Source organism: Microcaecilia unicolor, chromosome 3 (genome assembly GCF_901765095.1).
Source record: "Microcaecilia unicolor chromosome 3, aMicUni1.1, whole genome shotgun sequence".
Classification (NCBI taxonomy): domain Eukaryota; kingdom Metazoa; phylum Chordata; class Amphibia; order Gymnophiona; family Siphonopidae; genus Microcaecilia; species Microcaecilia unicolor.
The window spans coordinates 397,491,947-397,519,341 of NC_044033.1; the positions used below are offsets into that span (position 1 = coordinate 397,491,947).

The 27,395-nt window shown below is 50.9% G+C and overlaps 1 protein-coding gene across 1 annotated transcript in view; it reads left to right on the forward strand.

The window, feature by feature from the left end:
- Positions 1 to 27,395, forward strand: part of MCM3 (minichromosome maintenance complex component 3) — an 85,761-nt gene that overhangs the window by 48,434 nt on the left and 9,932 nt on the right. Inside the window, exons 14-15 of the mRNA XM_030198734.1 lie at positions 605 to 705; positions 1,429 to 1,535. Coding sequence (XP_030054594.1) covers positions 605 to 705; positions 1,429 to 1,535 — 208 coding nt within the window. The remainder of the gene's footprint in view (positions 1 to 604; positions 706 to 1,428; positions 1,536 to 27,395) is intronic.

The following is a 27,395-nucleotide window of genomic DNA, read 5'->3' on the forward strand; positions in this document are numbered from 1 at the left end:
CATTTTCGTTGCCCTTCTCTGTACCTTTTCTAATTCCACTGTATCTTTTTTGAGATGTGGTGACCAGAATTGAACACAATATTTGAGGTGCGGTCGCACCATGGACTAATACAGAGGCATTATAACGTCCTCACTTTTGTTTTCTTTTCCTAATAATACCTAACATTCTATTAGTTTTCTTAGCGGCCGCTGCACACTGAGCAGAGGGTTTCAACATATCATCAGTGATGCCACCTAGATCCCTTTTCTGATCGGTGACTCCTAATGTGGAACCTTGCATTACATCGCTATAGTTCGCGTTCCTCTTTTCCACATGCATCACTTTGCACTTTTACATTAAACGTCATCTACCATTTGGATACCCAGTCTCGTAAGGTTCTCTTGTAATTTTTCTCAGTCCTCTTGCGCTTTAACAACTTTGAATAACTTTGTGTTGTCAGCAAATTTAGTTACCTCACAGAGAGAGATGGATGGTGAGATGCAAAATGATGCTGGGTTTGGCAGTGGGGAGAGCTTCTGTGGTCGGAGCGATGGGAATTTGGGTTTTCATACAGCTAATTTTTTGTGCTTGTGACCAAGCTTGTACTATCCTTTGGTTCTGAAGGTGCTGGAGAAGGAAAAGAAACGACGCAGACAGGAGGATGGGGACACAGACACAGAAGGCGAAATGGAGACCCAGGGGGATGGAGAGTCTGAAAGGAAGAAGTAAGTTGGGATGTTAATGTGAAATGTAACATGAATAGTTGAACACATTGAGCATGGTTAGTATTTTAAGATACCTATATTGGTCTTAACAAAACATTTGTGCTTGCCCTCTGTTATGCCCCAGAACTTGAAGATTTATCTGCTTCATAATTTCATTCTATTGAACATTTGGAAATTGATGGGGAAAAGACAGCACTCTGTTTTACAGCCATTTGACAGCTTGTCCTACATTATTTTAAAGCTTTGAGTGTACTGTGCATGACGCTTAATCATCTGGTGATGTTGCTCCAGATAGACATAAAACGGTGGTGGTTTGGCAAGCAGTTTCTTATGCTCTGTGCCTGAGGAGATAAAACTGTGAAGGTGGGCACAGTGGCCAATTTTGCTTATAGCAGTGGTGACAGGTTATACACTCCTGAAAATTTCCTGTTTGTGGTTCTAGTGAAAATATGAAGAGGGGAGCATGCATAATAATTTAGTACCTATTTTTGGGAAGGAAGTTCTAAAGGAAGACTTACCACTAGTGAGGTGTTTTGCTGAAAGAAATCAACAGCTCTTCAGGAGAGAATGAAAAGTTGTTGGAATCAGAGCAGCAGATAGCTGCTTGCTTCACCTGTAGTATGGCAGTGGTAGCAAAATTTAGGCTTAATTTTAGATTTCCAGTGAATTGGAAGTGGTTAGGTTTTGATGTGCTGTATTGGAACCCTCCCTCCCCCCCAACAGGAGGAAGCTGCGTTCGAAGGATAAGAAAGGACGGGCAACTGAGGCAAAGGATGGGGAATCTTACGACCCCTATGACTTCAGTGACACGGAAGGTGAAACGCCAGATGGTGAGGCTTCCAATTGAGTCTTAAAGTTAGAATTGAATAAGTAATTTTAAAACTAAAGAAGTTGGAAAAGTTTAATTTGCTGCTCATATCTCACAAAGAAACGAGCATGAAGTTGGAAAATGTATGCTTGTTTCTTTGTGAGATATGAGCTGCAAATTAAACTTTTTGGGATCATTTTACTACTTTTTATTATCACTGGTGTTCCTTATTGTCCCTCCAGGTCAACCCAGACTGATCATTGTGGTGGTTCCTTTTTTTTTTTTTTTTTTTGTCTGGTCTGGAGGGATTAAAGGAAAGCAAATAAGCATGTAAGACCTAATTTCTCTTTACTTGCATAAAAGTATGCTCGGTGACAAAGCAGCATATACTTTAATGTGGCACAGATATAGGTATATTCTGGGGCAGAGTTTAGGTGGAATGAAGTTAGTTGCAAAGTATGCATGTTGTTTTTTTAAGAACAGTTACACAGATTGTACACGTGCATTTATGCTTGCTTCTGTGTTAGTGTACATGTCTGCCTGTTTACCCCTGGTACTTTATAAATACATATAGATGGCTATGTGCCTTTATAAAATAGATGTGAAACAGGTCCTGCTTGGCCTTTACACTAAGCAACCTGCTAATAAAATTATCCCCATTGGGAGTGGGTGTGGGTAGGATGTATAGGTGGAAGTTTGATTGGAGGTGGGGGCTGTGTACCAAACATACTGGTATACAGCTGGCTCTTCAATGCACCAGCTGTAACAAATTTCAAACCAAGAAGACGTTCCATTTCTGCTGTTTCCGAACAGACAAGGGCTTCTTCCAAGATCACAACCCTTTTGGGCCCAAACTTTCTTCTTTGATGGGCTCTCACCTTTCCCCTCCAGGTTCAGGTTTATTAAATTTGATTAACTGCCCAAAGAACAGACATCCATCAAGGCAGAGTACAATAAATAAACCTCATAAAACACAACATTTGAAAGGAACACCAACATTATGATAGGGCAGAGAAGAAAAGAAGAAAGGATTGCCTGCTTATTGTGCCTCCAGGCCCTGGCCCATTGGACCGTGCCAGCCGACCCAGCTAGACACATGAAGAATGCAGATTAAAGATTAGTATTAAATGCTTCCCTTAAAAAATGTGTTTTCAGCAAGTTCTTAAAAAGAAGGCAAAGAAGATTCAGCATTTAAAAATACTGGAAGCTGATTCCAGAACTCAGTACCTGTCCCATTAAATGAGTTTCTGTGAGTCACTTGGGAGACTTGGCAAAAGGATGGCACTACCAGCAAATGCTGTTGAGCGGTCTGGAGAGACCTAGCTGGAATATATGGCAACAAATAACTGACAAAAATTCCAGGATGCCCACTCGCAGGATCTGGTACACTGGACATAGGGTCCCCACACCATGTCAAATTCTCGTATACCTGCATTTTACAGAGCCATCAGCTTGGATAACCAGAACAGTTGATGCAAGCGAGTATACATTTTTGCCTTCATGGGGTAGGGCTTGTAATCTCCACTCTGCATCCACTGTTATCCTCATCACCAGCATAGTCTGCCACCCCCATCTTTTTCCAGCATAGTAAAATAGTCCCCATATCCTCCTGTATTGCTTTCTCTAGTAACGACTTCACTAGTCCAAAACACCTGAATCATAGGACATGTCCATAACATGCACAAATGTTCACACTTCTCTGCACTTACTCCAGCTTTGGGTACTTCTGTCCTTTTTAACCCCTTAGGGTCTGATACCAACTGTATAACATTTATAGTTATCCTTTAAAAAAAAACAAATAAAAAAACTAGCCATCATCAGACTCTTATACAGGTACATGGACTCTGTGAGAAGTTTCCAGAAATTTTGAAGTGATTTGGAAATAGATGGGTGTGTTCCATTATTTGGGAATAAACTATATATGCAGAAGGCTTATTCCTTAATATCCACCAGACCAAGCCAGACATATGGTTTATGCTTCCCCCACCAGCAAATGGAAACAAAAAACAAACACTTATGGGCTCTGTTCTATATAGGGCCTCATGCAGCTTGCCACTCTCCCATATTCTCTGTTCTCCGAGGACAAACAGGCTGCTTGTTCTCAGGCAGCCCCAGATCCAGAAAATCTTCCTAGCAACAAAGCTTGCTGGAGCCTTCGAGCACGCAGGTGCGCGCACATCTTCCTGCCCGTTGCGCGAGAGTCCCGCTTCAGTCTTCTTTTTTCCGTGGTCAGAGCGGCTGTTTTCCGGTTGCTCTGTTGCCCCAGAGAAGAAGAGCCTTCACTTTGGCGGGATTTTTCGAGATGCTTTGTGTCGGCTCGCGTTTGAGCTGTTCCTCGTTTAAAAAGAAAAAAACAAATTCCTTTCCTTTATTTCTTAGTTTGTCCCTATAAGTTTCCTTTCGTTTGTGTGTGCGGCCTTTTTGGCCACCCGTACGGGGTTTCCCCCTTTTTGTGCCCTCCTTTTGGCACCATCGCGAGTTTTGATTTCGCCGCCGCTATTTTTCCGACGATGACATCGAGGATCGCCAGTGGCTTTAAGAAGTGCACTCGATGCAACCGGGCAGTCTCAGGCACCGACCCACACGCATGGTGTATTCAGTGCCTTGGGGCCGAGCATCGGCCCGACGTGTGTAAGTTGTGTCTTAGCCTTAAAAAGCGGACACAGGCGTCGAGACAAGCTCAGCGGGAACTTCTGTTTGGAGCTTTGCCCGGTTCTTCGGCGTCGATGTTGACAGCGGTACTGAGGTCGGCGGTGTCTATGTTGGCACCGGAGAGTGCATCGATGTCAGGAGCGCAGGTAATGGCTGTCCAGAGACCATCACTTGCTGGCAGCAGTGAGCCATCGAGTGGGGTCTCCACCTGCCTTCTTGTCACGGTACCGAGAGCTCCGGGGCATCGAGGGATTTGGCACCCGTGAAGCGTCGACACCGGGAGGACCGCTCACCCTCCATTCAAGAGGTGTCGATGCGCTGGTCTCTGGACAGCCCGGTACCGCCTCCTCATCCTCTGCAGATTCTGCCTTCGACTCCTGCACCGATCCCACAGCCTTTCTCGACAGACACTCTTGACGAGCGCCTCCGAGCCATTCTTCCAGGGATTCTGGAAGGGCTGCTACGACTGTCTGTTCCGGTACCGGGGGTGCTTGCGCCCACGGTACCGTTGATAGATGCGGCGGCTGGCTCCCCGCCTATGGTGAGGTCTCAGACATCTGTGCCGCTTGCGGCGGCAGCCTCGGCTGCCACCCAAGTTGACTCCCTGTCAATGGAGGGAGCTTCATCGCCGCCGGTACGGGAGTCGACTTGTCGACATCGCCATCGAGGATATGGTTCCTTGGCGTCGAGACGGGCCCGACTTCGGACTGCAATTAGAGAGCTCATGTCCGATACCGAGGGACAGGCCTCGTGGGAAGCAGAGGAGGACCTAAGATATTTCTCTTCTGAGGAGTCTTGTGGTCTTCCCTCTGACCCTACTCCGCCAGAGAGAAAGATTTCTCCCCCAGGGGCAGATGATCTAAAGCAAACGCCGGCGCTAGAGGCTGTTAGCACCATACTAGCGCCAGCGTTTGCTATCGCCCCATGATCAGAGCCCTCGAGCGCGTGAAACAATGTGCTCGAGGGCTCTTACCGCAAGCAGCATGCAAATGCATGCTAAACGGGGCTTAACGCATTCATCCCCAATGATCAGCGACCAGCGCGCCAATGATTGGGTCGCTGGCCGCGACAAACCTTACGCCAGCTCCGAGCTGGCATTAGGGTTTGCAGATCATTGGGGAGGAATGGTGAGCCCTGTCCAGCATGCATTTGCATGCTGGCAGGCCCCCGTTCCCCAACGACGCAAAGCAGCCCCCCCCCAGCGACAGGGGACTGGAGGTCCGGCGGTCCTCCGATTTCCCCCCCCCCCAGGTTCAGGGAGGGCTGGAGATACGGTGGGTCTCCAGCCTCCCCAAACCCCCAGATAAAGACTCCCTGGTGGTCCAGTGGCCACCGGTCAACTCCTTCCCTCCCAGCGAGTGACAGGGGTGGGTGGACCTCCAGCCCACCCCAACTCCCAGAGTGGTCTGCCGCCGAATCCCTGGTAAAAATAACCCCAAACCCCCTCCCGGCCCCCCTACCTTAGTTTGAGGAGGGACGCAGCCTGCCTCCCTCCTCTTCCTTCAGTGCCGCAAAATGGCGGTGCCCTGCCCAGTGCATCCTGGGATGCACTGGGTGGGGCTACACACCATATAGGGGAGTTGCTCGGGGCAGGGGTAGTCAGGGCCTGGTTGTCCCATGGACCTCCAGCCCCTGTGTTTGACAGGTTTGGGATTTTGACAGCCCAGACCTGTCAAGTGCGGGAGGATGCGCTTAGCACAATTCGCCCGCACTTCTACCCCATGAGCATAGTTAATTGCGCTGCTTAAATTTGCATGCATTATCTCTGATCATCAGTACGGTAAAGCCCCGCGCTGTTCCAGCACTATTTTAGAGCGCTGTTTGGAACAGCGCGGGGCTTTTGATCATGAGGGTGCCAGAGAGTCTGTCTTTCTCTTCCTTTGTGCGGGAAATGTCTACGGCCATTCCCTTCCCTGTGGTATCTGAGGATGAGCCCAGGGCCCAGATGTTCGAGGTCCTGGACTATCCTTCGCCACCTAAGGAGTCCTCCACTGTTCCTCTGCATAATGTCCTCAAGCAGACATTGTTCAGGAACTGGATGAAACCATTATCTAATCCCACCATCCCTAAGAAAGCGGAGTCCCAGTATCGGATCCATGAAGAACCTGAGTTGATGAAGTCTCAGTTACCTCACGACTTTGCAGTTGTGGATTCCGCTCTCAAGAGAGCCAAGAGTTCTAGAGACTATGCCTCGGCGCCCCCGGGGTGGGAATCTCGAACTCTGGATTCTTTTGGGAGGAAGGCCTATCACTCCTCTATGCTCGTGTCCAAGATTCAGTCGTACCAGCTCTACATTAGTATCCACTTGCGGAATAATGTGAAGCAACTGGCGGACTTGGTCAATCAGCTCCCTTCAGAGCAGGCCAAGCCTTTTCAGGAGGTGGTCAGGCAGCCTAAGGCGTATCATAAATTCCTGTCCAGGGGTGCTTACGACTCTTTTGATGTGGCATCCAGGGCCGCTGCTCAGGGTATAGTGATGCGCAGACTCTCATGGCTGTGTGCCTCTGACCTGGACAATCAAGTCCAGCAGTGGCTTGCGGATGTTCCTTGCCGGGGGGGGGATAATATTTTCGGCGAGAAAGTCGAGCAGGTGGAAGAGCAGCTCCACCAGCGGGAAACTGCACTCGACAAACTCTCCCACCGGGTGCCTTCGGCATCTACCTCATCAGGTAAACATTTCTACGGGGGAAGGAGGAATGCTCCCTATATTTATTTATTTATGACATTTATATCCCACAGTATTCCCGCCCAAGGGCAGGCTCAATGCGGCGTACAATAGTTAATTAGCAAACAATAGTACAAAATACAAGGTCACAAAAGGGAGAAAGAAATAACTGAGGAGGAAAAGGAAGAGAGGGGAGGTGATAAATTAGCTCAGAGAAAGCTGTGGGTTGAAAGAGCGTGGCACCAGAAGGGCTTGCAGCATATGCTCTGCCAAAAAGGAAGGTCTTGAGTTGCTTCTTAAAGGTCGGGTGATCTGGAGTGAATTTGACCTCTGGAGGCAGCCCGTTCCACAATGGAGTGCTGAGATAAGGGAAAGAAGAACCATAGATGGTCTTATATTTGAGGCCACAAGGAGCCGGGTAGTGGAGATTGAGGTACGAGCGGTCCGACCTTCGGGAATTCCTGGGCGGCAGGTTAATGAGAGTGCCCATATAGGAAGGGGCTTCTCCATAGATGATTTTGTGCACCAATGCGCAGATCTTGAACGCGATGCGGTCCTTCACAGGAAGCCAATGCAGCCGCTCACTTAGTGATCTCGAGCTTTCAAATCTCGACTTGCCGAAGATGAGTTGAGCTGCTGTATTCTGAGCAGTTTGCAATTTTTTTAGGAGCATGTTTGTGCATCCCCCGTAGATACTGTTGCAGTAATCAAGACGGCTAATTACCAGGGACTGGACTAGATTGCGGAATACGTCTTGAGGGAAGTAAGGCTTGATACGCTGAAGCCTCCAAAGAGAGTAGAACATTTGCTTGACTGTAGAGTTCACATGCTGCTCCAATGTCAAAGATCTGTCAACCAGGACTCTCAAGATTTTTAGGGATGCCGAGATAGGCAGGACGAGCTCAGAAGTAATTAATGTAGGGGGCCTGAGTTTGTTATAGGGAGAGGAGAGGATCAAACAGTGCGTTTTCTCTGCATTGAGTTTAAATCAAAAAGAATTGGCCCAGTCGAGCATGGTGTTTAAAGCCTTGCCGAATCCTACAGGTAATTTGTTAGGCCTTTCTCAAAAGGGATACAGATAGTGATATCATCTGCATAGATAAACGGGTTAAGTCCCAGTTTAGAGAGAGCCATTGCCTCGACAGGCCCCTGCAGCATAGCCGCAATAAAAGTGTCCGTGCCGGACGACCTGCCGGTCTGGGGGAGGTTAGCATTTTTTCACCAAAGGTGGGTTCTCCAAATAGTCCGGCTAGGTTACTCCCTCAATTTGATCTCAAAACCTTCAGATTGCCCACCGGGAGCTCAGTCCTTCAGCTTCCAGCACAGGCAGGTAGGCAGGTTCTTGCAGAGGAACTAAGGGCTGGGATTCTATTCCAGGTACTTCCTTGTGCAAAAGAAAACAGGGGGATGCGTCCCATCCTAGACCTAAGGGCCCTGAACAAATATCTGATCCGAGAAAAGTTCAGAATGCTTTCCCTAGGCACCCTTCTTCCCATGCTTCAGAAAAATGACTGGCTATGCTCTCTGGACTTAAAGGATGCTTATACACACATCCCGATACTGCCAGCTCACAGGCAGTATCTTCGATTCCGTCTGGGAACAAGGGCCGGTCTTAGCATGTGCGGGGCCCTATGCAGACCAATTTGGTGGGGCCCCACCCTAGCTCCACCCCATTGATAAGATTATTCAATTTTTAGAAAATTTTTTTATTTATGAAATTTCAAATAAAGACAAATGAAGCTAAACTGGTACAAAAAAACTGATTTGAAATAATAAGCACAATGCTATCATGAAACCTCCCCTCCCCAGAAATTATTCAGTTCAAGTCCACTACAATTAGTAGTTCCAATTCTCATAACAAAGGAGAATAAAGGAAAAATATTAAGAAAAGATCCAGTACTTCCAAATTCCCCTATTACTCTGTAACCCATCAAACCAGAGAGGCAAGTAGCCACATCAGTTACTAAAATAGTTTGAACTGATTGTACCTACTTTATATCAGATTTTGCTACTTCATGATTTCCATTCTCAGATTTTAGCTTAGTAATCTTTTCTTCCTGTGATTGCAGTCTAGCTTCCAATTGATTAATTCGAGGTGTCATATCATTAATTACTGGAAGCAGTGTTTTAGCTAAATCTGCTATTGCCATCCAAATTTTTATCAGGAGAAATATCTGCAGATTTATGTGAAAATAACCCAGGTATGTTAGAAACAGCCTCTTCCAAGCCAGAAGATCTTACTTGCTCAGCTTCTCCAGCAACTAATGTTGTTGGGCCAAATTCCTCTCAGGTAGGCAGACATTTCCAACCCTTGCACCGTCCGCAAGCGTCGTTGGATGAGAGAGACACTTCTCCTGATCTGCCTGCCTGCATGGAATCCGATTTCGATTTCCAATTTGGCATAAGTGCACAACTGTTGGCGTCAGCAGCGATGGCTCACCTCACTTCCTCACCACCTCCGACCAGGCTCCAGCTTTTCCCGCTCAGTGACTCCCGCCCTCGCGTCCGGAAACAGGAAATACATCAGAAGGCAGGACATTGAGCGGGAAGCTGGAGTCTGGAGGTGAGCCGTTGCGCTGCAACTGTCTGACATCGCTGTCAGGGGCGGGGCTGTCGCTGCCTGGGCTGGCTCGCTGGCATCGCTCAGTTAGTCGCCGGGGTCCGGGGACTCGGGAGCTGATGGTGGGCTCAGCGGGCCCAAGCCGGGGGTGGGCGCTGCGCCGGTGGTGGCGGGAGCGGAGCAGCTGAGCTGCAGGAATGGGGATCATCTCAGGCGACTAAGACGGAGGTCGGAGCGGAGGCACGAGCGAGGCAGAGTTGAGGCACGCCGCGCGGGGCCCCCTTAGGTGCGGGGCCCTATGCGGCCGCCTTGGTCGCCTCTGCCTAAGACCGGCCCTGCTGGGAACGCAGCACTTTCAGTATTGTGTGCTACCCTTTGGGCTCGCCTCTGCGCCCCGGCTGTTCACCAAATGCCTGGTGGTTGTTGCAGCGTCGCTACGCAGGCTGGGAGTGCATGTGTTCCCTTAACTTGACGATTGACTGGTGAAGAGCACCTCGGAGGCAGGAGCTCTACAGTCCATGCAGATGACTATTCAACTCCTTGAGCTACTGGGGTTTGTCATAAATTACCCAAAGTCCCACCTTCTTCCAGTTCAGAGACTATAATTCATAGGAGCCCTGCTGGACTCGCAGACGGCTCATGCTTACCTCCCCGAAGTGAGGGCAGACAATTTTCTGTCGCTGGTTTCCTTGGCCAGAGCGTCTACTACTACTACTACTACTACTATTTAGCATTTCTATAGTGCTACAAGGCATACGCAGCGCTGCACAAACATAGAAGAAAGACAGTCCCTGCTCAAAGAGCTTACAATCTAATAGACAAAAAATAAATAAAGTAAGCAAATCAAATCAATTAATGTGATCGGGAAGGAAGAGAGGAGGGTAGGTGGAGGCGAGTGGTTACAAGTGGTTACGAGTCAAAAGCAATGTTAAAGAGGTGGGCTTTCAGTCTAGATTTCAGCAGATCACAGCGCAGCAGATGTTGAGAGTTCTAGGCCACATGGTCTCCACAGTTCATGTGACTCCCATGGCCCGTCTTTATGAGATCAGCTCAGTGGACCCTAGCTTCCCAGTGGTATCAAGCTGCAGGGGATCTAGAGGATGCAATCCAGTTGTCCACCGTTTTTCACAATTCCCTGCTATGGTGGACAATTCGATCCAATTTGACCAATTCCTCAGCCACAAAAAGTGCTGACAACGGATGCATCTCTCCTGGGGTGGAGAGCCCATGTGAATGGGCTTCCCTACAGGAAACAGGTTTTCAGATCAATCTCCTGGAGTTGCGAGCGATCTGGAATGCTCTAAAGGCTTTCAGAGATCGGCTGTCCTATCAAATTATTCAAATTCAGACAGACAGTCAGGTTGCCATGTACTATGTCAACAAGCAGGGGGGCACCGGATCTTGCCCCCTGTCGAGAAAGCCGTCCAGATGTGGCTTTGGGCTCGCCGTCACGGCATGTTTCTCCAAGCCACGTATCTGGCAGGCGTAAACAATAGTCTGGCCAACAGGTTGAGCAGGATAATGCAACCTCATGAGTGGTCGCTCAACTCGGGCGTGGTTCACAAGATCTTCCAGGAGTGGGGCACCCCCTCGGTAGATCTTTTTGCCACTCGGTTCAATCACAAGGTCCCTCAGTTCTGTTCCAGGCTTCAGGCCCACGACAGACTAGCGTCAGATGCCTTTCTCCTTCATTGGGGGAGGGGCCTTCTATATGCTTATCCTCCCATACCTCTGGTGGGGAAGACTTTGCTGAAACTCAAGCAAGATCGCGGAACCATGATTCTGATTGCTCCTTTTTGGCCGCGTCAGATTTGGTTCCCTCTTCTTCTGGAGTTATCCTCCGATGAACCGTGGAGATTGGAGTGTTTTCCAACCCTCATCACTCAGAACGAGGGGGCGCTTCTGCATCCCAACCTCTGGTCTCTGGCTCTCACGGCCTGGATGTTGAGAGCGTAGATTTCGCTTCTCTTTCTGAGGGTGTCTCCTGAGTCTTGCTTGCTTCCAGGAAAGATTCCACAAAGAGGTGTTACTCTTTTAAATGGAGGAGGTTTGCCGTCTGGTGTGATAGCAAGGCCCAAGATCTTCGTTCTTGTCCTACACAGACCCTGCTTGAATACCTTCTGCACTTGTCAGAGTCTGGTCTTAAGACTAACTCTGTAAGAGTTCATCTTAGTGCTATTAGTGCTTATCATTATCATGTGAAGGGTAAGCCTATCTCTGGACAGCCTTTAGTTGTTCGATTCATGAGAGATTTGCTTTTGTCAAAGCCCCCTGCAAGCCTCAACGTTCTCACCCAGTTGATGAAACCTCCTTTTGAGCCACTGAATTCCTGCCATCTGAAGTATTTGACCTGGAAGGTCATTTTCTTGGTGGCAGTTACTTCAGCTCGTAGAGTCAGTGAGCTCCAAGCCTTGGTAGCCCATGCTCCCTATACTAAATTTCATCATAACAGAGTAGTCCTCCGCACTCACCCTAAGTTCTTGCCAAAGGTGGTGTCTGAGTTCCATCTGAAGCAGTGAATTGTCTTGCCAACATTTTTTCCCCATCCTCATACCCGCCCTGCTGAACGTCAGTTGCATACACTGGACTGCAAGAGAGCATTGGCCTTCTATGTAGAGCGGACAAGCCCCTTCAGACAGTCCGCCCAAATGTTTGTTTCTTTCGATCCCAACAGAAGGGGAGTTGCTGTCGGGAAACGCACCATTTCCAATTGGCTAGCAGATTGCATTTCCTTCACTTACGCCCAGGCTGGGCTAACTCTTGAGGGTCATGTCACGGCTCATAGTGTTAGAGCCATGGCAGCGTCTGTGGCCCACTTGAAGTCAGCCACTATTGAAGAGGTTTGCAAGGCTGCGAAGTGGTCCTCAGTCCACACATTCACATCTCACTACTGCCTTCAGCAGGATACCCAACGCGACAGTCGGTTTGGGCAGTCAGTGCTGCGGAATCTGTTTGGGGTTTAGAATCCAACTCCACCCCCCCAGGCCCCGTTTTGTTCTGTTCCAGGCTGTACTCTGTTAGATGTTTCTTCGTAGGTCAATCTCTGTTATGTCATCACCGTTGTGATGTCCAATTGACCACTGTTTATTGTTTTGAGTGAGCCTGGGGGCTAGGGATACCCCACATGTGAGAACAAGCAGCCTGCTTGTCCTCGGAGAAAGCGAAGATACTTACCTGTAGCAGGTATTCTCTGAGGACAGCAGGCTGATTGTTCTCACAAACCCGCCCGCCTCCCCTTTTATTATTATTTGTAGTGTTTGTATCCCACATTTTCCTACCAATTTGCAGGCTCAGTGTGGCTTACATTTGCCGTAATGGCGGTTACCATTTCCAGGTAACAGAATTACAATTGGTAATGCATACGTGGAACAGATAATGGTATACCTACATACATGGTAACATACAAGTAGCATAGCATATTTGGAAGAGAGAGGTAATCAGTCAAGTGGTAAGATTCTATTTGTGTCTATGTAATGTAAAGTCTTGTTATTTAGTATTTAAGATGGATGTTTATGGTATGCTTTCTTGCACAGATCTGTTTTCAGTAGCCTTCAGAAGATAGTTAGGTCTTGCGTTATTTTTATGGCCTTTGGTAGTGTGTTCCATAGCTGTGTGCAGATGTATGAGAAACTTTGGAGTTGTTCCTTTTCTTTGGTTTTGCTTTATAAGTTGACTGAAGTGGGACTCTCGCGCGACGGGCAGGAAGATGGCAGCGCATGCGCGGTGCGCACACGCGCGCTCAAAGGCTCCAGCAAGCGTTGTTGCTAGGAACATTTTCCGGATCTGGGGCTGCCGTGGACGTCACCCACATGTGAGAACAATCGTCCTGCTGTCCTTGGAGAATACCTGCTACAGGTAAGTATCTTCGCTTTTCCAGCAGATGGTTGATGGGTAATGCATGCAATTGCATGTTAGTACTCCTCGGCCCTAGTTGGAGAGCTGAATGCCTGGTAGTGTGAGGACGCAGCAGGAGGCTGTCAAAGCAGTTGGGGGCCCAGCCCTTGAAACTAGGGGTACAGCTGAAAGAGACCAAGTTCCTTCTCCCTTGCACAGGTGGTTTACTGGCTTGGGGGTTTAAATTCTGCCTCCCTTCCTCCTTAGTTGAGGGCTTGTGGTGCCACAATCTATTAAAAAAAATATATTCTTGGTGAGGATCGGTTGTAGGTAGGTTCTTGTAGTAAGAAGCAGTGGTGAGTGCCAGACACCCTGTGGTACAGACAATGAAGACAAAACTTATGAGCAGCTGTGTCTCTCTGCTATTGCTTCAGTGGTGCAGGGTAAATCACATTGGGAGCGGCTCACTCAGGAGCAAAATGGTGTCTGGCATCTTTATTATTATTATTTGTTACATTTGTATCCCACATTTTCCCACCTTTTGCAGGCTCAATGTGGCTTACATATAACCGTTAACAGCGTTAGCCGATTACGGTCTGAACAAATACATGGTATGAATGAATACAAAGTGATATTGTAGTAGAATGAGGTACATGTATGGTAGGTACAGTTGGGGGGGGGGGGGGGGGGGGAAGTTAGAGAGGGAAAGGGGGAAGAAGAGTCAGATAATGTCCGTTACGGTCTTTGGTTACATTGTGTCGCAAGTGACCAGGTATTTTTATGTTGGGTCGATGGGGTATGGTCTTCTGAACAATACCGTCCCTCAGCTCTGTGATGCTGAGGATAAGTATTACCAACTGAAGAAATGATAGCTATAAAGGGGGAACACTTCAGTGGAATCCTATCAAATTACTGAACAAAGCTATATATTGTAAAAAAAAAAAACCAAATAAACATAACATATATTATCTTGTGTGAGAGAATCTTTTTTGCTAATAATTCTGTGTATGCGATTTGGGGAGAGTCATTATGATACTAGGAGTGGCCTAGTGGTTAGGGTGGTGGACTTTGGTCCTGGGGAACTGAGGAACTGAGTTCGATTCCTGGCACAGGCAGCTCCTTGTGACTCTGGGCAAGTCACTTAACCCTCCATTGCCTGCCGCATTGAGCCTGCCATGAGTGGGAAAGCGCGGGGTACAAATGTAACAAAAATAAAATACTTGGAAACATCCAATTCTAATTTCTCCAAGATTCTTTTAAGCTACAGTTTTGTTTTTTTTTAAATAGAAACAGGTATCCATCCTAGACCATGAGGGTTCAAAACATTTCAATAATATTGGGACCAAGTCTCTGGGGTTTCCCCTAGGGACTAGTATCCACCTCATTGGGTGGCGGTAAGTGCTTCACTTGCCACATGGCCATTTCTTTAAAAAAGAAATCTCCCTTTTACCTGCTGCGGTAAAAGGAGGTCTTGGTGCTCATCAAAAACATGTCAATGCCAGCTTCCATATCATCAAGCTGATCAATCCATAGACTGGTGGGTTGTGTCCATCTACCAGCAGGTGGAGATAGAGAGCAAACGTTTGCCTCCCTATATGTGGTCATGTGCTGCCGGAAACTCCTCAGTATGTTCTCTATCTCAGCAGGTGGTGGTCACACACAGCAGCAGCTCTGGCTAGGCCTCCAAGCCTAATTTTTTTTTAGGTTTTGTTGAGTGCCTGGGGTTGAGGGCTCTTTTGAGCAAGTGCAAACCTGGTGGTGCCAGGTCCCTCCTTTTCTCCCCCCTCCCGCTGGCTCCGTTAAAAAAAAAAAAAAAAATTTTGAACGTCCTTAAAGGCGTTTATTTCGACGTTTATTTAAGCGTCTATTGCAGCTACTCACTGGGACACCAGGTCGTTACAACTCGGAGCGGACAGCAGGTAATTTTTACCTTTTTATAGCGGGCAGGGGGTTCCCCGATTCTTCTCCTTGTGGCATATGGCGTCGGAGGGCGAGGGCGCAAAGGGTCGCTCCCCGGGTCGCTTGAGCGCTTCTAGAGGGGATGCGGGGGTCTTAAAGCCTGATTCGCCCTTGTTGGGTGACAGTTTTGTGACCGATGAATGTCCCGGTCCTTCCTCCGGCGTGGCGGTTTTTCCCGCCATAAACGCCCATCCCCCGCTCCTCGCCTCCGCCATCTTGGCCGGCCACGCGGCTCGGACGGCTTCTTCTTGGGCCGCCCTTGAGGTTGGAGACATTAATGCCATGAACGCCCTTAATTTGGGCGACGGCACAGAAGCGGCTAAAGTTAAGAGCCGTTCTTCCCGCGCGGCTCCTTCGCGGAGTTTCGCGCCGGACGCCATTTTGGATGCGCAGCATGTCTCTCCCCCGCTATTGCGAGCGCCGGTTGAGGGTGCGTCTAGGGCTGTTGCCCAGGCTGCGGAAGTGCACAGTCTGGGGGGTTTCTCCCCCGAGTTTGTTTTGCTGCTGCATCAGGCCTTCCTCATGCACAACGCTGCCCCTGCTCCCTCGTCTGGTAAAGAGGTTGAGGTTCCCAGAGGTAAACGCCCTCGGTTGATTCCCAGGCCTTGGAGGAATTTGTCTCCTCCGATGTAGATGAGGGCAGCGTGTCTGAGGTCTCCCAATGGTCCTTTGCGGATTCCTTGGAGGAGACGGATCCCCGCTCGGATGGAGCGGATGACCCCTCTGCAGCGCGGCTTTTTAGCCCAGAGGATTTGCCCAACCTGTTGTTACAGGCCATGGACACTTTGAAGATTTCCTCTCCGGAGGACGTCTCTCCCTCAGCCCCTGTTGGCTCTGCCATTATGCTGGGGACGAAGCGCCCGCCTAGAACCTTCCACGTGCATGATGCCATGCACACCTTAATTTCGGCTCAATGGGATGTCCCAGAAGCGAGCCTTAAAGTGGCTAGGGCTATGTCCCGCCTCTATCCTTTGGCTGTGAGTGAACGTGAGGCCTATCTGTGGCCTACCGTGGATTCTTTAATCACTGCGGTGACTAAGAAAACGGCGTTGCCGGTGGAAGGTGGCACGGCCCTAAAGGACGCCCAAGACAGAAGATTGGAGGCGGCCTTAAGGTCGTCCTTTGAGGCGGCTGCTTTAAGTTTGCAGGCCTCAGTTTGCGGCTCCTATGTGGCCAGGGCGTGCCTGACTATGGTGCAGCGGGCTTCCCCCTCGGATCATTCCTTGAGGGCTGATTGGCCGGCCCTGGAATCGGGCTTAGCCTATTTGGCAGACTTGCTGTATGATGTCTTGAGGGCTTCAGCGAAAGGCATGGCTCAGACAATCTCTGCGCGGCGGTGGCTTTGGCTGAAACATTGGTCTGCTGACCACGCCTCTAAATCCCGCCTGGCTAGGTTGCCTTTTAAAGGCAAGCTGCTCTTTGGGGTCGAGCTGGACAAAATCGTGACCGATCTCGGCACGTCTAAGGGCAAGAAATTACCAGAGGTCAGGGCTCGGGCTAGTACTCGTCCCGGTACCTCCAGAGGACGGTTGCAGGAAGCCCGTCGGTACCGCCCGGGCAAGTCGGGTTCCGCTGCCCCCTCTTCCTTCAAGAGGAATTTCTCCCCCAAGCAGCATTCCTTTCGCAGAGACCGCCGTCCCGGAGGTGCTCCCTCCGGTCCTCCCCCAGGGTCTCGTACCCAATGACGGGGTCTTGGTCCACGCCCCAGTGCAGATTGGAGGACTGCTGTCCTCGTTTCTGGGCGAGTGGACCACAATAACTTCAGACGCGTGGGTGCTGGAAGTCATCAGAGACGGCTACAAACTAGAGTTCTGCCGACCCTTAAAAGACGGGTTTGTACTCTCTCCCTGCAAGTCTCCGGTCAAAGCTGTGGCAGTGCAGCAGACCTTGGACAATCTGATCTGCCTGGGCGCGGTCGTTCCGGTGCCAGAAAGTCAGCTTGGCAAGGGACGTTACTCCATTTACTTTGTGGTACCAAAGAAAGGAGGTTCTGTCCGGCCTATCCTCGACCTCAAAGGGGTCAATCGGGCCTTGAAAGTGCGGCACTTTCGCATGGAGACTCTCCGCTCTGTTATAGCGGCAGTGAAGGCAGGAGAGTTCCTGGCATCCTTGGACATCAAGGAAGCGTACCTGCATATTCCCATCTGGCCTCCTCATCAACGCTTTCTGCGTTTTGCAGTCCTGGGACGACACTTCCAGTTCAGAGCCCTCCCTTTCGGGTTGGCTACTGCTCCGCGGACCTTTTCCAAAGTAATGGTGGTCATCGCGGCCTTCCTACGAAAGGAAGGGGTACAAGTCCATCCTTATCTGGACGACTGGTTGATCCGAGCCCCCTCTTATGCAGAGTGCGGCAAAGCTGTGGACCGGGTAGTTGCTCTTTTGAGCTCCCTGGGATGGATCATCAACTGGGAGAAGAGCCAGCTGCGCCCGACTCAGTCCCTGGAGTACCTGGGAGTTCGATTCGACACCCAAGTGGGCAGTGTTCCTGCCAGACAATCGGATTGTCAAACTTCAGGCTCAGGGGGACCAGTTCCTAGTAGCCTCTCCCCTTCGGGCTTGGGACTATGTGCAGCTGTTGGGCTCTATGACAGCCACGATGGAAGTTGTGCCCTGGGCCAGGGCTCATATGAGACCACTTCAACACTCTTTGCTGCAGCGCTGGACTCCGATGTCGGAGGATTATGCTGTGCGCCTTCCCGTGGACCCAGCAGTGCGCAAGGCGCTGAGCTGGTGGATGCAGACAGACAAGTTGTCTGCGGGAATGCCTCTGGTGACCCCAGAGTGGATTGTCGTCATGACGGACGCCTCGTTGTCGGGCTGGGGAGCCCACTGCTTGGGAAGGACAGCGCAGGGGCTCTGGTCTCCTGCAGAGGCAAAGTGGTCTATCAACCTCCTGGAACTCAGAGCCATTCGGTTGGCGCTTTTGGAGTTCATCCCGGTACTGGTGTTGAAGCCTGTACGGGTCCTGTCGGACAATGCCACGGCTGTGGCCTATGTCAACCGCCAGGGAGGTACCAAGAGCGCCCCTCTAGCCAAGGAGGCTATGAATCTTTGCCAGTGGGCGGAAGCGAACCTGGAGCAGCTTTCAGCGGCCCACATTGCCGGAGTCATGAATGTCAAGGCGGACTTTCTCAGTCGCCATACCTTGGAGCCCGGAGAGTGGCAGCTATCTGCTCAGGCGTTCTTGGACTTCCACGAGCACTCAATCTGCTCTCTTGCTCTGAGGGCGGCGTGTGTGGCAGCCCAGCTGCTCCAGCTTGCTCCGATCCGCACGATCCAGCTTCTCCCTGCTTGCCTGCCCCGGTCCATCTACCCCAGCTTGCTCCAACCTGCCTGATCCTGCTTCTCCCTGGCTGCTCCAGTCCAGCCTGCTCCAGCCTGCCAGATCCTGCCTCTCCCTGCCTGCTCCAGTCCACCAACTACAGCTTGATCCAGTTTACCTGATCCAACATCCTCCTGCTTGCCCCCGGTCCAACTACCCCAGCTTGCTCCAGCTAGCCTGATTCTGCTTCTCCCTGGCTGCCCCAGTCCAGCTTGCTCCAGCCTGCCAGATCCAGTCCATCGGCTCCAGCTTGTCCCATCGGCTCCAGCTTGTTCCAGTTCAACTGATCCAGCCTCTTCCTACTTATTCATCTTCTCCTGCCAGCCTGATCTGGCTGCTCCAGTCCATCGGCTCCAGATTGTTCCATCGGCTCCAGCTTGTTCCAGTTCATCTACTCCAGCCTGCCCGATCCTGCTTCTCCCTGGCTGCTCCAGTCCATCGGCTCCAACTTGTCCCATCGGCTCCAGCTTGTTCCAGTTCAACTGATCCAGCTACTTCCTGCCTGTTCATCTACTCCAGCCTGCCTGATCCTGCTTCTCCCTGGCTGCTCCAGTCCATCGGCTCCAGCTTGTTCCAGTTCAACTGATCCAGCTACTTCCTGCCTGTTCATCTACTCCAGCCTGCCTGATCCTGCTTCTCCCTGGCTGCTCCAGTCCATCGGCTCCAGCTTGTTCCAGTTCATCTGATCCAGCTACTTCTTGCCTGTTCATCTACTCCAGCCTGCCCGATCCTGCTTCTCCCTGGCTGCTCCAGTCCATCGGCTCCAGCTTGTTCCAGTCCGTCTATTCCAGCTTCCCCCAGCCTCTCCCAGTCCGTCTGCTCCAACTTGTTCCAGTCCCCTGACCCAGCTTCTCCCTGCTCCCTCCAATCCATCTGCTCCAGCCTGCTTGCTCCAGTCCATCAGCTCCAGCGTGTTCCAGCCTGCCTGTCCCAGCTGCTCTAGCATGTTCCAGTCCAGCTGCTCCAACGTGTTCCAGTCTGCCTGAACCTGCATCCCCTGCTAGCTCCAGTCCATATGCTCCAGCCTGCCTGTTCCAGTCCGCATGCTCCAGCCTGCTTGTTCCAGTCCATCTGCTCCACCATGTTTCAACTCGCCTGATCCAGCCCCTAGCCAATCAACCTGTCTGCTAGCCAATCACCTGTTCCCGCCTGCCTGCTAGCCAATCAACCTGCCTGCTCAGCCATTGACTTACCTACCTGCCTGCCAGATTTTCAGCCATAGACTTACCTAATCGCCAACCCAAAACCAGCCATTGACTTACCTACCTGCCTGCCAGATTTTCAGCCATAGACTTACCTAATCGCCAACCCAAAACCTTGCTTCAAGCCCTATCTATCTGCCTAATACTTCAGTCATTACAGACTCACCCACCAACACTTGTTAACTGCTCAACACCTCAGTCACTATATAGTCACCTGCTACACCTCAGTCACTACCTATGGCCCCTGTCCATGTTCTCTTCCTTGCCCTGTCCCTTCCTAATCTTCTTTCCCCCCCACTCCCACTGTCTACCATTAGAACTACCCGCTGCCCTCCCACCCTGCCCGCAACCACAATACCCTATTCACCTCCATCCCTCACCTCACCATCCCTCTTGTCCCCCTCCTCCTTCCTGGCTCTCAACCTTCAGCACTTCCTTCCTGCCATTAACCCATCCCCTTTCCTCCTAAGTACACCCCGTCTTCGTCGCCTTCGTCGCCCGACCTCCCCCACCCTCCTCCGCACTCTCTTGCTCCTCCTCCTGCTATCCGCAGGAGACATTAACCCTAATCCGGGTCCCCCCCACCTGTCCCCATCCTATCCTTGTGAACGGTCCCGGGATGTTTCCAATCTCGTCTCTATTCCCCTCCTTCCCCCCTCCTCCCTCCCCTTCTCATGCGCCTTGTGGAATGCCCACTCAGTCTGCAACAAACTGCCTCTCACCCACGATCTCTTTATCTCTCGCTCCCTTCAACTGCTCGCCCTAACCGAAACCTGGATCTCCCCGGAAGACTCTGCCTCAGTTGCAGCCCTCTGCCATGGAGGCTATCTCTTCTCCCACACGCCCCGCCCAATCGGCCGCGGCGGAGGCGTTGGGCTACTACTATCACCCTCCTGTAGTTTCCAACCCCTCCACCTACCGCAATCGCACTGCTTCCCATCCTTCGAAGTCCATTCCATCCGGCTATTTTACCCGCTACCACTCAGAGTGGCAGTCATTTACCGCCCCCCGGATAAATCCTTCCCTTCCTTCCTTACCGACTTTGATGCTTGGCTCTCTGTCTTTCTTGACCCCTCATCTCCGTCCCTCATTCTCGGAGACTTTAACGTACATGCTGATGACCTATCCGACCCCCATACTTCTAAGTTCCTCACCCTAACATCCTCCTTCAACCTCCAGCTGTGCTCCACCACCCCTACTCACCGTGACGGACATTGTCTTGACCTCGTCCTCTCCTCCTCCGGCTCACCCTCCAATTTCCACGTCTCAGCTCTTCCTCTCTCCGACCATCACCTGATCACATTCACACTTCTTCACTCCCCCCCCCCTCCACCCCGTCCAACTTTAACCACCACCTCCAGGAACCTCCAGGCTATTGACCCCTCCACCCTATCATCTACTATCTCTAATCTCCTCCCCTCCATCACGTCCCTCGTAACTGTCGACACAGCGGTCTCCGCTTACAATACCGCTCTCTCCTCTGCTTTGGACACCCTCGCGCCATCCATCTCCCGTCCCACAAAGCGCACCAATCCCCAGCCCTGGCTGACTCCTTGCATCCGTTACCTTCGCTCCTGCACCCGATCCGCTGAGCGCCTCTGGAGGAAATCTCGTACCCTTTCAGACTTCCTCCACTACAAATTCATGCTATCCTCCCTCCACTCCTCCCTATTCCGTGCAAAACAGGACTACTACACCCAATTGACCAATTCTCTCAGCTCCAACCCTCGTCGTCTCTTCACCACCCTTAACTCCCTCCTAAAAGTGCCCCCCGCTCCTACTCCCCCTTCTCTCTCTCCTCAATCACTGGCCGACTACTTCCGCGACAAAGTGCAAAAGATCAACCTTGAGTTCACGACCAAACCTCCACCTCCCCTTCACCCTTTAACCCTCTCCCTCAACCAACCTACCCAGGTCTCCTTCGCCTCCTTTCCTGAGATCACCGAGGATGAAACTTCCCGCCTTCTTTCCTCCTCGAAATGCACCACCTGTTCCTCTGATCCCATCCCCACCAACCTACTCAACACTATCTCCCATACTGTCACCCCCTCCATCTGTCGCATCCTCAACCTCTCTCTCTCCACGGCAACTGTCCCTGACACCTTCAAACACGCTGTTGTCACACCTCTCCTAAAAAAACCTTCACTTGACCCTACCTGCCCCTCTAACTACCGCCCCATCTCTCTTTTACCCTTCCTTTCCAAATTACTTGAGCGCGCCGTTCACAGCCGCTGCCTTGATTTTCTCTCCTCTCATGACATCCTCGATCCACTTCAATCCGGTTTTCGCCCTCTGCACTCGACAGAAACAGCACTCTCTAAAGTTTGCAATGACCTGCTCCTGGCCAAATCCAGAGGTCATTACTCCATCCTCATCCTCCTCGATCTTTCCGCCGCGTTTGACACTGTCAACCATGATTTACTTCTTGCCACGTTATCCTCTTTTGGATTCCAAGGCCCTGTCCTCTCCTGGTTCTCCTCTTCTCTCCCACCGCACCTTCAGGGTACACTCCCATGGATCTTCCTCCACTCCCATCCCACTATGTGTTGGAGTTCCCCAGGGATCTGTCCTTGGACCCCTTCTCTTCTCAATCTACACCTCTTCCCTGGGCTCGCTGATCTCGTCTCATGGTTTCCAGTATCATCTTTATGCCGATGACACTCAGCTATACCTCTCCACACCTGACATCACCGCGGTGACCCAGGCCAAGGTATCGGCCTGTTTATCCGACATCGCGGCATGGATGTCCAACCGCCACCTGAAGCTGAACATGTCCAAGACCGAGCTCCTCGTCTTTCCTCCCAAACCCACTTCTCCTCTTCCTCCACTCTCTATCTCTGTTGATAACACCCTCATCCTCCCCGTCCCATCTGCCCGCAACCTCGGAGTCATCTTTGACTCCTCCCTCTCCTTCTCTGCGCATATCCAACAGACTGCCAAGACCTGTCGCTTCTTCCTCTTCAACATCAGCAAAATTCGCCCTTTCCTCTCTGAGCACACCACCAGAACTCTCGTCCACGCTCTCATTACCTCTCGCCTTGATTACTGCAACTTACTCCTCACCGGCCTCCCACTCAGCCATCTATTCCCCCTTCAATCAGTTCAGTACGCTGCTGCACATCTTATATTCCGCCAAAACCGATATACTCATATCACCCCTCTCCTCAAGTCACTTCATTGGCTTCCAATCAGATATCGCATACAATTCAAGCTCCTCCTCCTTACCTACAAGTGCACTCAGTCTGCGGCTCCTCACTACCTCTCCACCCTCATCTCCCCCTATGTTCCCGCCCGTAACCTCCGCTCACAGGACAAAGCCCTTCTCTCAGTACCCTTCTCCACCACTGCCAACTCCAGGCTCCGCTCATTCTGCCTTGCTTCACCCTATGCCTGGAACAATCTTCCTTTACCCATACGCCATGCCCCCTCCAACCCATCTTCAAATCTCTGCTTAAAACTCACCTCTTCTATGCTGCCTTCGGCGCCTAACCGCTCTAGATAGACAGAATGCCCCTATCTATCCACTCTATCAGATTAACTGTTCACTCGTCCTCTAGATTGTTCACTTGTCTTTAGATTGTTCTCTTGTCTTTTAGATTGTAAGCTCTTTGAGCAGGGACCGTCCTTCTATGTCTAAATTGTACAGCGCTGCGTAACCCTAGTAGCGCTTTAGAAATGCTAGTTAGTAGTAGTAGTAGTAGTTAGTAGTAGTAGTAGGAGTTCGATTCGACACCCAAGTGGGCAGTGTTCCTGCCAGACAATCGGATTGTCAAACTTCAGGCTCAGGGGGACCAGTTCCTAGTAGCCTCTCCCCTTCGGGCTTGGGACTATGTGCAGCTGTTGGGCTCTATGACAGCCACGATGGAAGTTGTGCCCTGGGCCAGGGCTCATATGAGACCACTTCAACACTCTTTGCTGCAGCGCTGGACTCCGATGTCGGAGGATTATGCTGTGCGCCTTCCCGTGGACCCAGCAGTGCGCAAGGCGCTGAGCTGGTGGATGCAGACAGACAAGTTGTCTGCGGGAATGCCTCTGGTGACCCCAGAGTGGATTGTCGTCATGACGGACGCCTCGTTGTCGGGCTGGGGAGCCCACTGCTTGGGAAGGACAGCGCAGGGGCTCTGGTCTCCTGCAGAGGCAAAGTGGTCTATCAACCTCCTGGAACTCAGAGCCATTCGGTTGGCGCTTTTGGAGTTCATCCCGGTACTGGTGTTGAAGCCTGTACGGGTCCTGTCGGACAATGCCACGGCTGTGGCCTATGTCAACCGCCAGGGAGGTACCAAGAGCGCCCCTCTAGCCAAGGAGGCTATGAATCTTTGCCAGTGGGCGGAAGCGAACCTGGAGCAGCTTTCAGCGGCCCACATTGCCGGAGTCATGAATGTCAAGGCGGACTTTCTCAGTCGCCATACCTTGGAGCCCGGAGAGTGGCAGCTATCTGCTCAGGCGTTCTTGGACATCACGAAGCGCTGGGGCCAGCCGAGCCTAGATCTGATGGCGTCATCGGCCAATTGTCAAGTGCCGCGCTTTTTCAGCAGAGGACGGGTCCCTCGATCCCTGGGAGTAGATGCTCTTCTCCAACAGTGGCCGACACAAGAGCTTCTCTATGTGTTCCCGCCCTGGCCCATGTTGGGCAGGGTGCTAGACCGGGTGGCAAAGCATCCCGGCAGGGTAATCCTGGTGGGTCCGGATTGGCCCAGGCGTCCCTGGTATGCGGACTTGATCAGGCTCTCAGTCGACGATCCTCTGCGGCTGCCAGTGGAGCAGGGCCTGTTACATCAGGGTCCCGTGGTGATGGAGGATCCCTCCCCCTTTGGTCTTACGGCCTGGCTATTGAGCGGCAGCGTCTGAGGAAGAAGGGCTTCTCAGACAAGGTCATCGCCACTATGCTGAGAGCGAGGAAGCGCTCTACTTCTACTGCTTACGCCAGGGTTTGGCGTATCTTTGCAGCGTGGTGTGAAGCAGGCTCACTTTCTCCCTTCACTGCTCCAATTGCTTCAGTGTTGGCGTTCCTGCAAGAAGGTCTGGAGAAAGGCCTGTCGCTCAGTTCCCTTAAAGTCCAGGTAGCGGCTCTGGCTTGCTTCAGGGGCCGCCTGAAGGGTGCTTCCCTGGCTTCGCAGCCAGATGTGGTGCGCTTTCTCAAGGGAGTTAATCACCTGCGCCCTCCTCTGCACTCAGTGGTGCCTGCGTGGAATCTCAACCTGGTACTAAGAGCATTGCAGAAGCCGCCTTTTGAACCCTTGTCGAGGGCATCTCTGAAAGACCTGACGTTGAAAGCAGTCTTTTTGGTGGCTATCACTTCAGCCAGAAGAGTTTCCGAGCTCCAGGCGCTCTCATGTCGAGAGCCTTTTCTGCAGTTCACTGAGGCAGGAGTGACTATTCGCACAGTGCCTTCCTTCCTGCCCAAGATTGTTTCTCGCTTCCATGTGAATCAGCAGCTCTGTCTCCCTTCCTTTCGTAGGGAGGACTACCCAGAGGAGTACTCTGCTCTTAAATATCTGGATGTGAGACGAGTCATCATCAGATACTTGGAAGTGACCAATGATTTCCGGAAATCGGATCATCTGTTTGTCCTGTTTGCAGGTCCTCGTAAGGGTCTGCAGGCTGCTAAGCCTACAGTGGCAAGATGGGTCAAGGAAGCCATTGCAGCGGCTTATGTGGCCGCGGGGAAGGTGCCGCCTATCCAGCTGAAGGCTCACTCCACGAGAGCTCAGGCGGCCTCGATGGCAGAGGCCGGATCCGTCTCCTTGGAAGAGATATGCAAGGCGGCAACTTGGGCTTCGGCTCATACATTCTCCAAGCATTACCGTTTGACTGTGGCTGCACGGGCGGAGGCCCGGTTTGGAGCTTCAGTGTTGAGGTCAGGGATTTCTATGTCCCGCCCTGGGTGAGTACTGCTTCGGTACATCCCACCAGTCTATGGATTGATCAGCTTGATGATATGGAAGGTAAAATTATGTATAATCATACCTGATAATTTTCTTTCCATTAATCATAGCTGATCAATCCATAGCCCCTCCCAGATATCTGTACTGTTTTTATTCTGGTTGCATTTCAGGTTCAAGTTTAGTCTTCAGTTACTTCAGAAAGACTTCGTGTTCAAGTTTTTTCACTTGGATTCTTCAAGAGTTAAGACGAGTTTGTGTTACAGTGAGCTGCTGCATTCCTCTCCCCTCCGTTTTACGGGGCTGGATTGAGACTTAAAATTCTGCCGGCACTCCCTCCCGCTTCGTGCGGCTGTAGGGCAGCTTTGTACCCCTCCCGCTTCGGCGGTGTTAGGGTCAGTCAGCTCCTCCCGCGGTTGCGGTTGCAGGATAAGCCAGATCCCCCCGCATCGGCGGGGTGGTGTCCCTCCCCCGCTCCGCGGGGATGAGCTGGACGGATTCCCCTCCCCCACTTGTGTGGGGATGAGCTGGGTTAATTCCCCTCCCCCGTTTCGGCGGTGGTGAGCTGGGCAGAGTGTCCCTTCGTGGGTGTAATTCTCTAAGTGCTGAGTCCTGCGGATGGAGCTTTGATATCGACATACTGAGGAGTTTCCGGCAGCACATGACCACATATAGGGAGGCAAACGTTTGCTCTCTATCTCCACCTGCTGGTAGATGGACACAACCCACCAGTCTATGGATTGATCAGCTATGATTAATGGAAAGAAAATTATCAGGTATGATTATACATAATTTTACCATAGGCTCCCTTTTGCTGCAGCTGCTCTGGCTGACTTTGTGAAGATAAATGCCTTGTGTGAGAATTGCAGGGGGAGCTTGGGGCACTGTTCTCTTGCTGCGCAGATTTGGATGGCTGTGCAGACTGCAGGTGAAAACGGATCATGCAGTGTCCAAGTGCAGGGAAACGGATAGGGATGTTTTGGATGGGGTCTGAACTGAGGCGAGTAGCAGCGTGGGTATGGTGCCCATTTTGGTTTGACAAACTAAATGTGTCAAAACAGGTTCTTAAAAATTCAGTAACATAAACTCCACCATATAAAGATAGGTAATTGAGAGGTTCCCAGTCTGAAGTATGTAGGCTAATTGTGTCACTAATCTCAGAATAAATATTTGACTATGTCTTCCACAAGTATAAAACTTGATACAGAGAAAATATATTTTAATATTAAACGTTCTCCATCTCTAAATTGCCCAGGAATGGGTCCCCAGGCAAGTAAATGTTTTATAAATAGTTTACACACAAGACAGGAAAATCAAAAACATTTTGACCATATACTGTTGCTTGCTGGACTGTGTTCTGAGTGAAATCTCCCCTTCAGTCTGTAAAGACCAAATAGAATGAGACAGAATGGCTCAAAATTTGTCATGCAGCTCATCACACCAAGATTTGTCACAAGAGAGCAGCTCTAATTTATAGAATCTTCCACTGCACTTCTAGGCACCTGACTTTCTTTGCAAGATTTGGTCCATCCTGCATTTTCCTTGTGCTGGAAGAAGTGCAGGGCAAGGGACAGAGATTTTAGTGTTATGATATGCAATTAGCTCCTCTCCAGAGCTGGTGATTTTGGGTTACTTAGGCTATGTATATAATATCACGTTCATTGTTGATATAATTTAGAATTGAGAACATGACTGTTGGGCAGACTGGGTGGACCTTGACATCATGGATGGGAGGGCAGGGAAGAGAGGAGAAATCGCTGCTGGACACGGAGAGGAGGACAGGGGCAGAGGACTCGGAGAAATCAC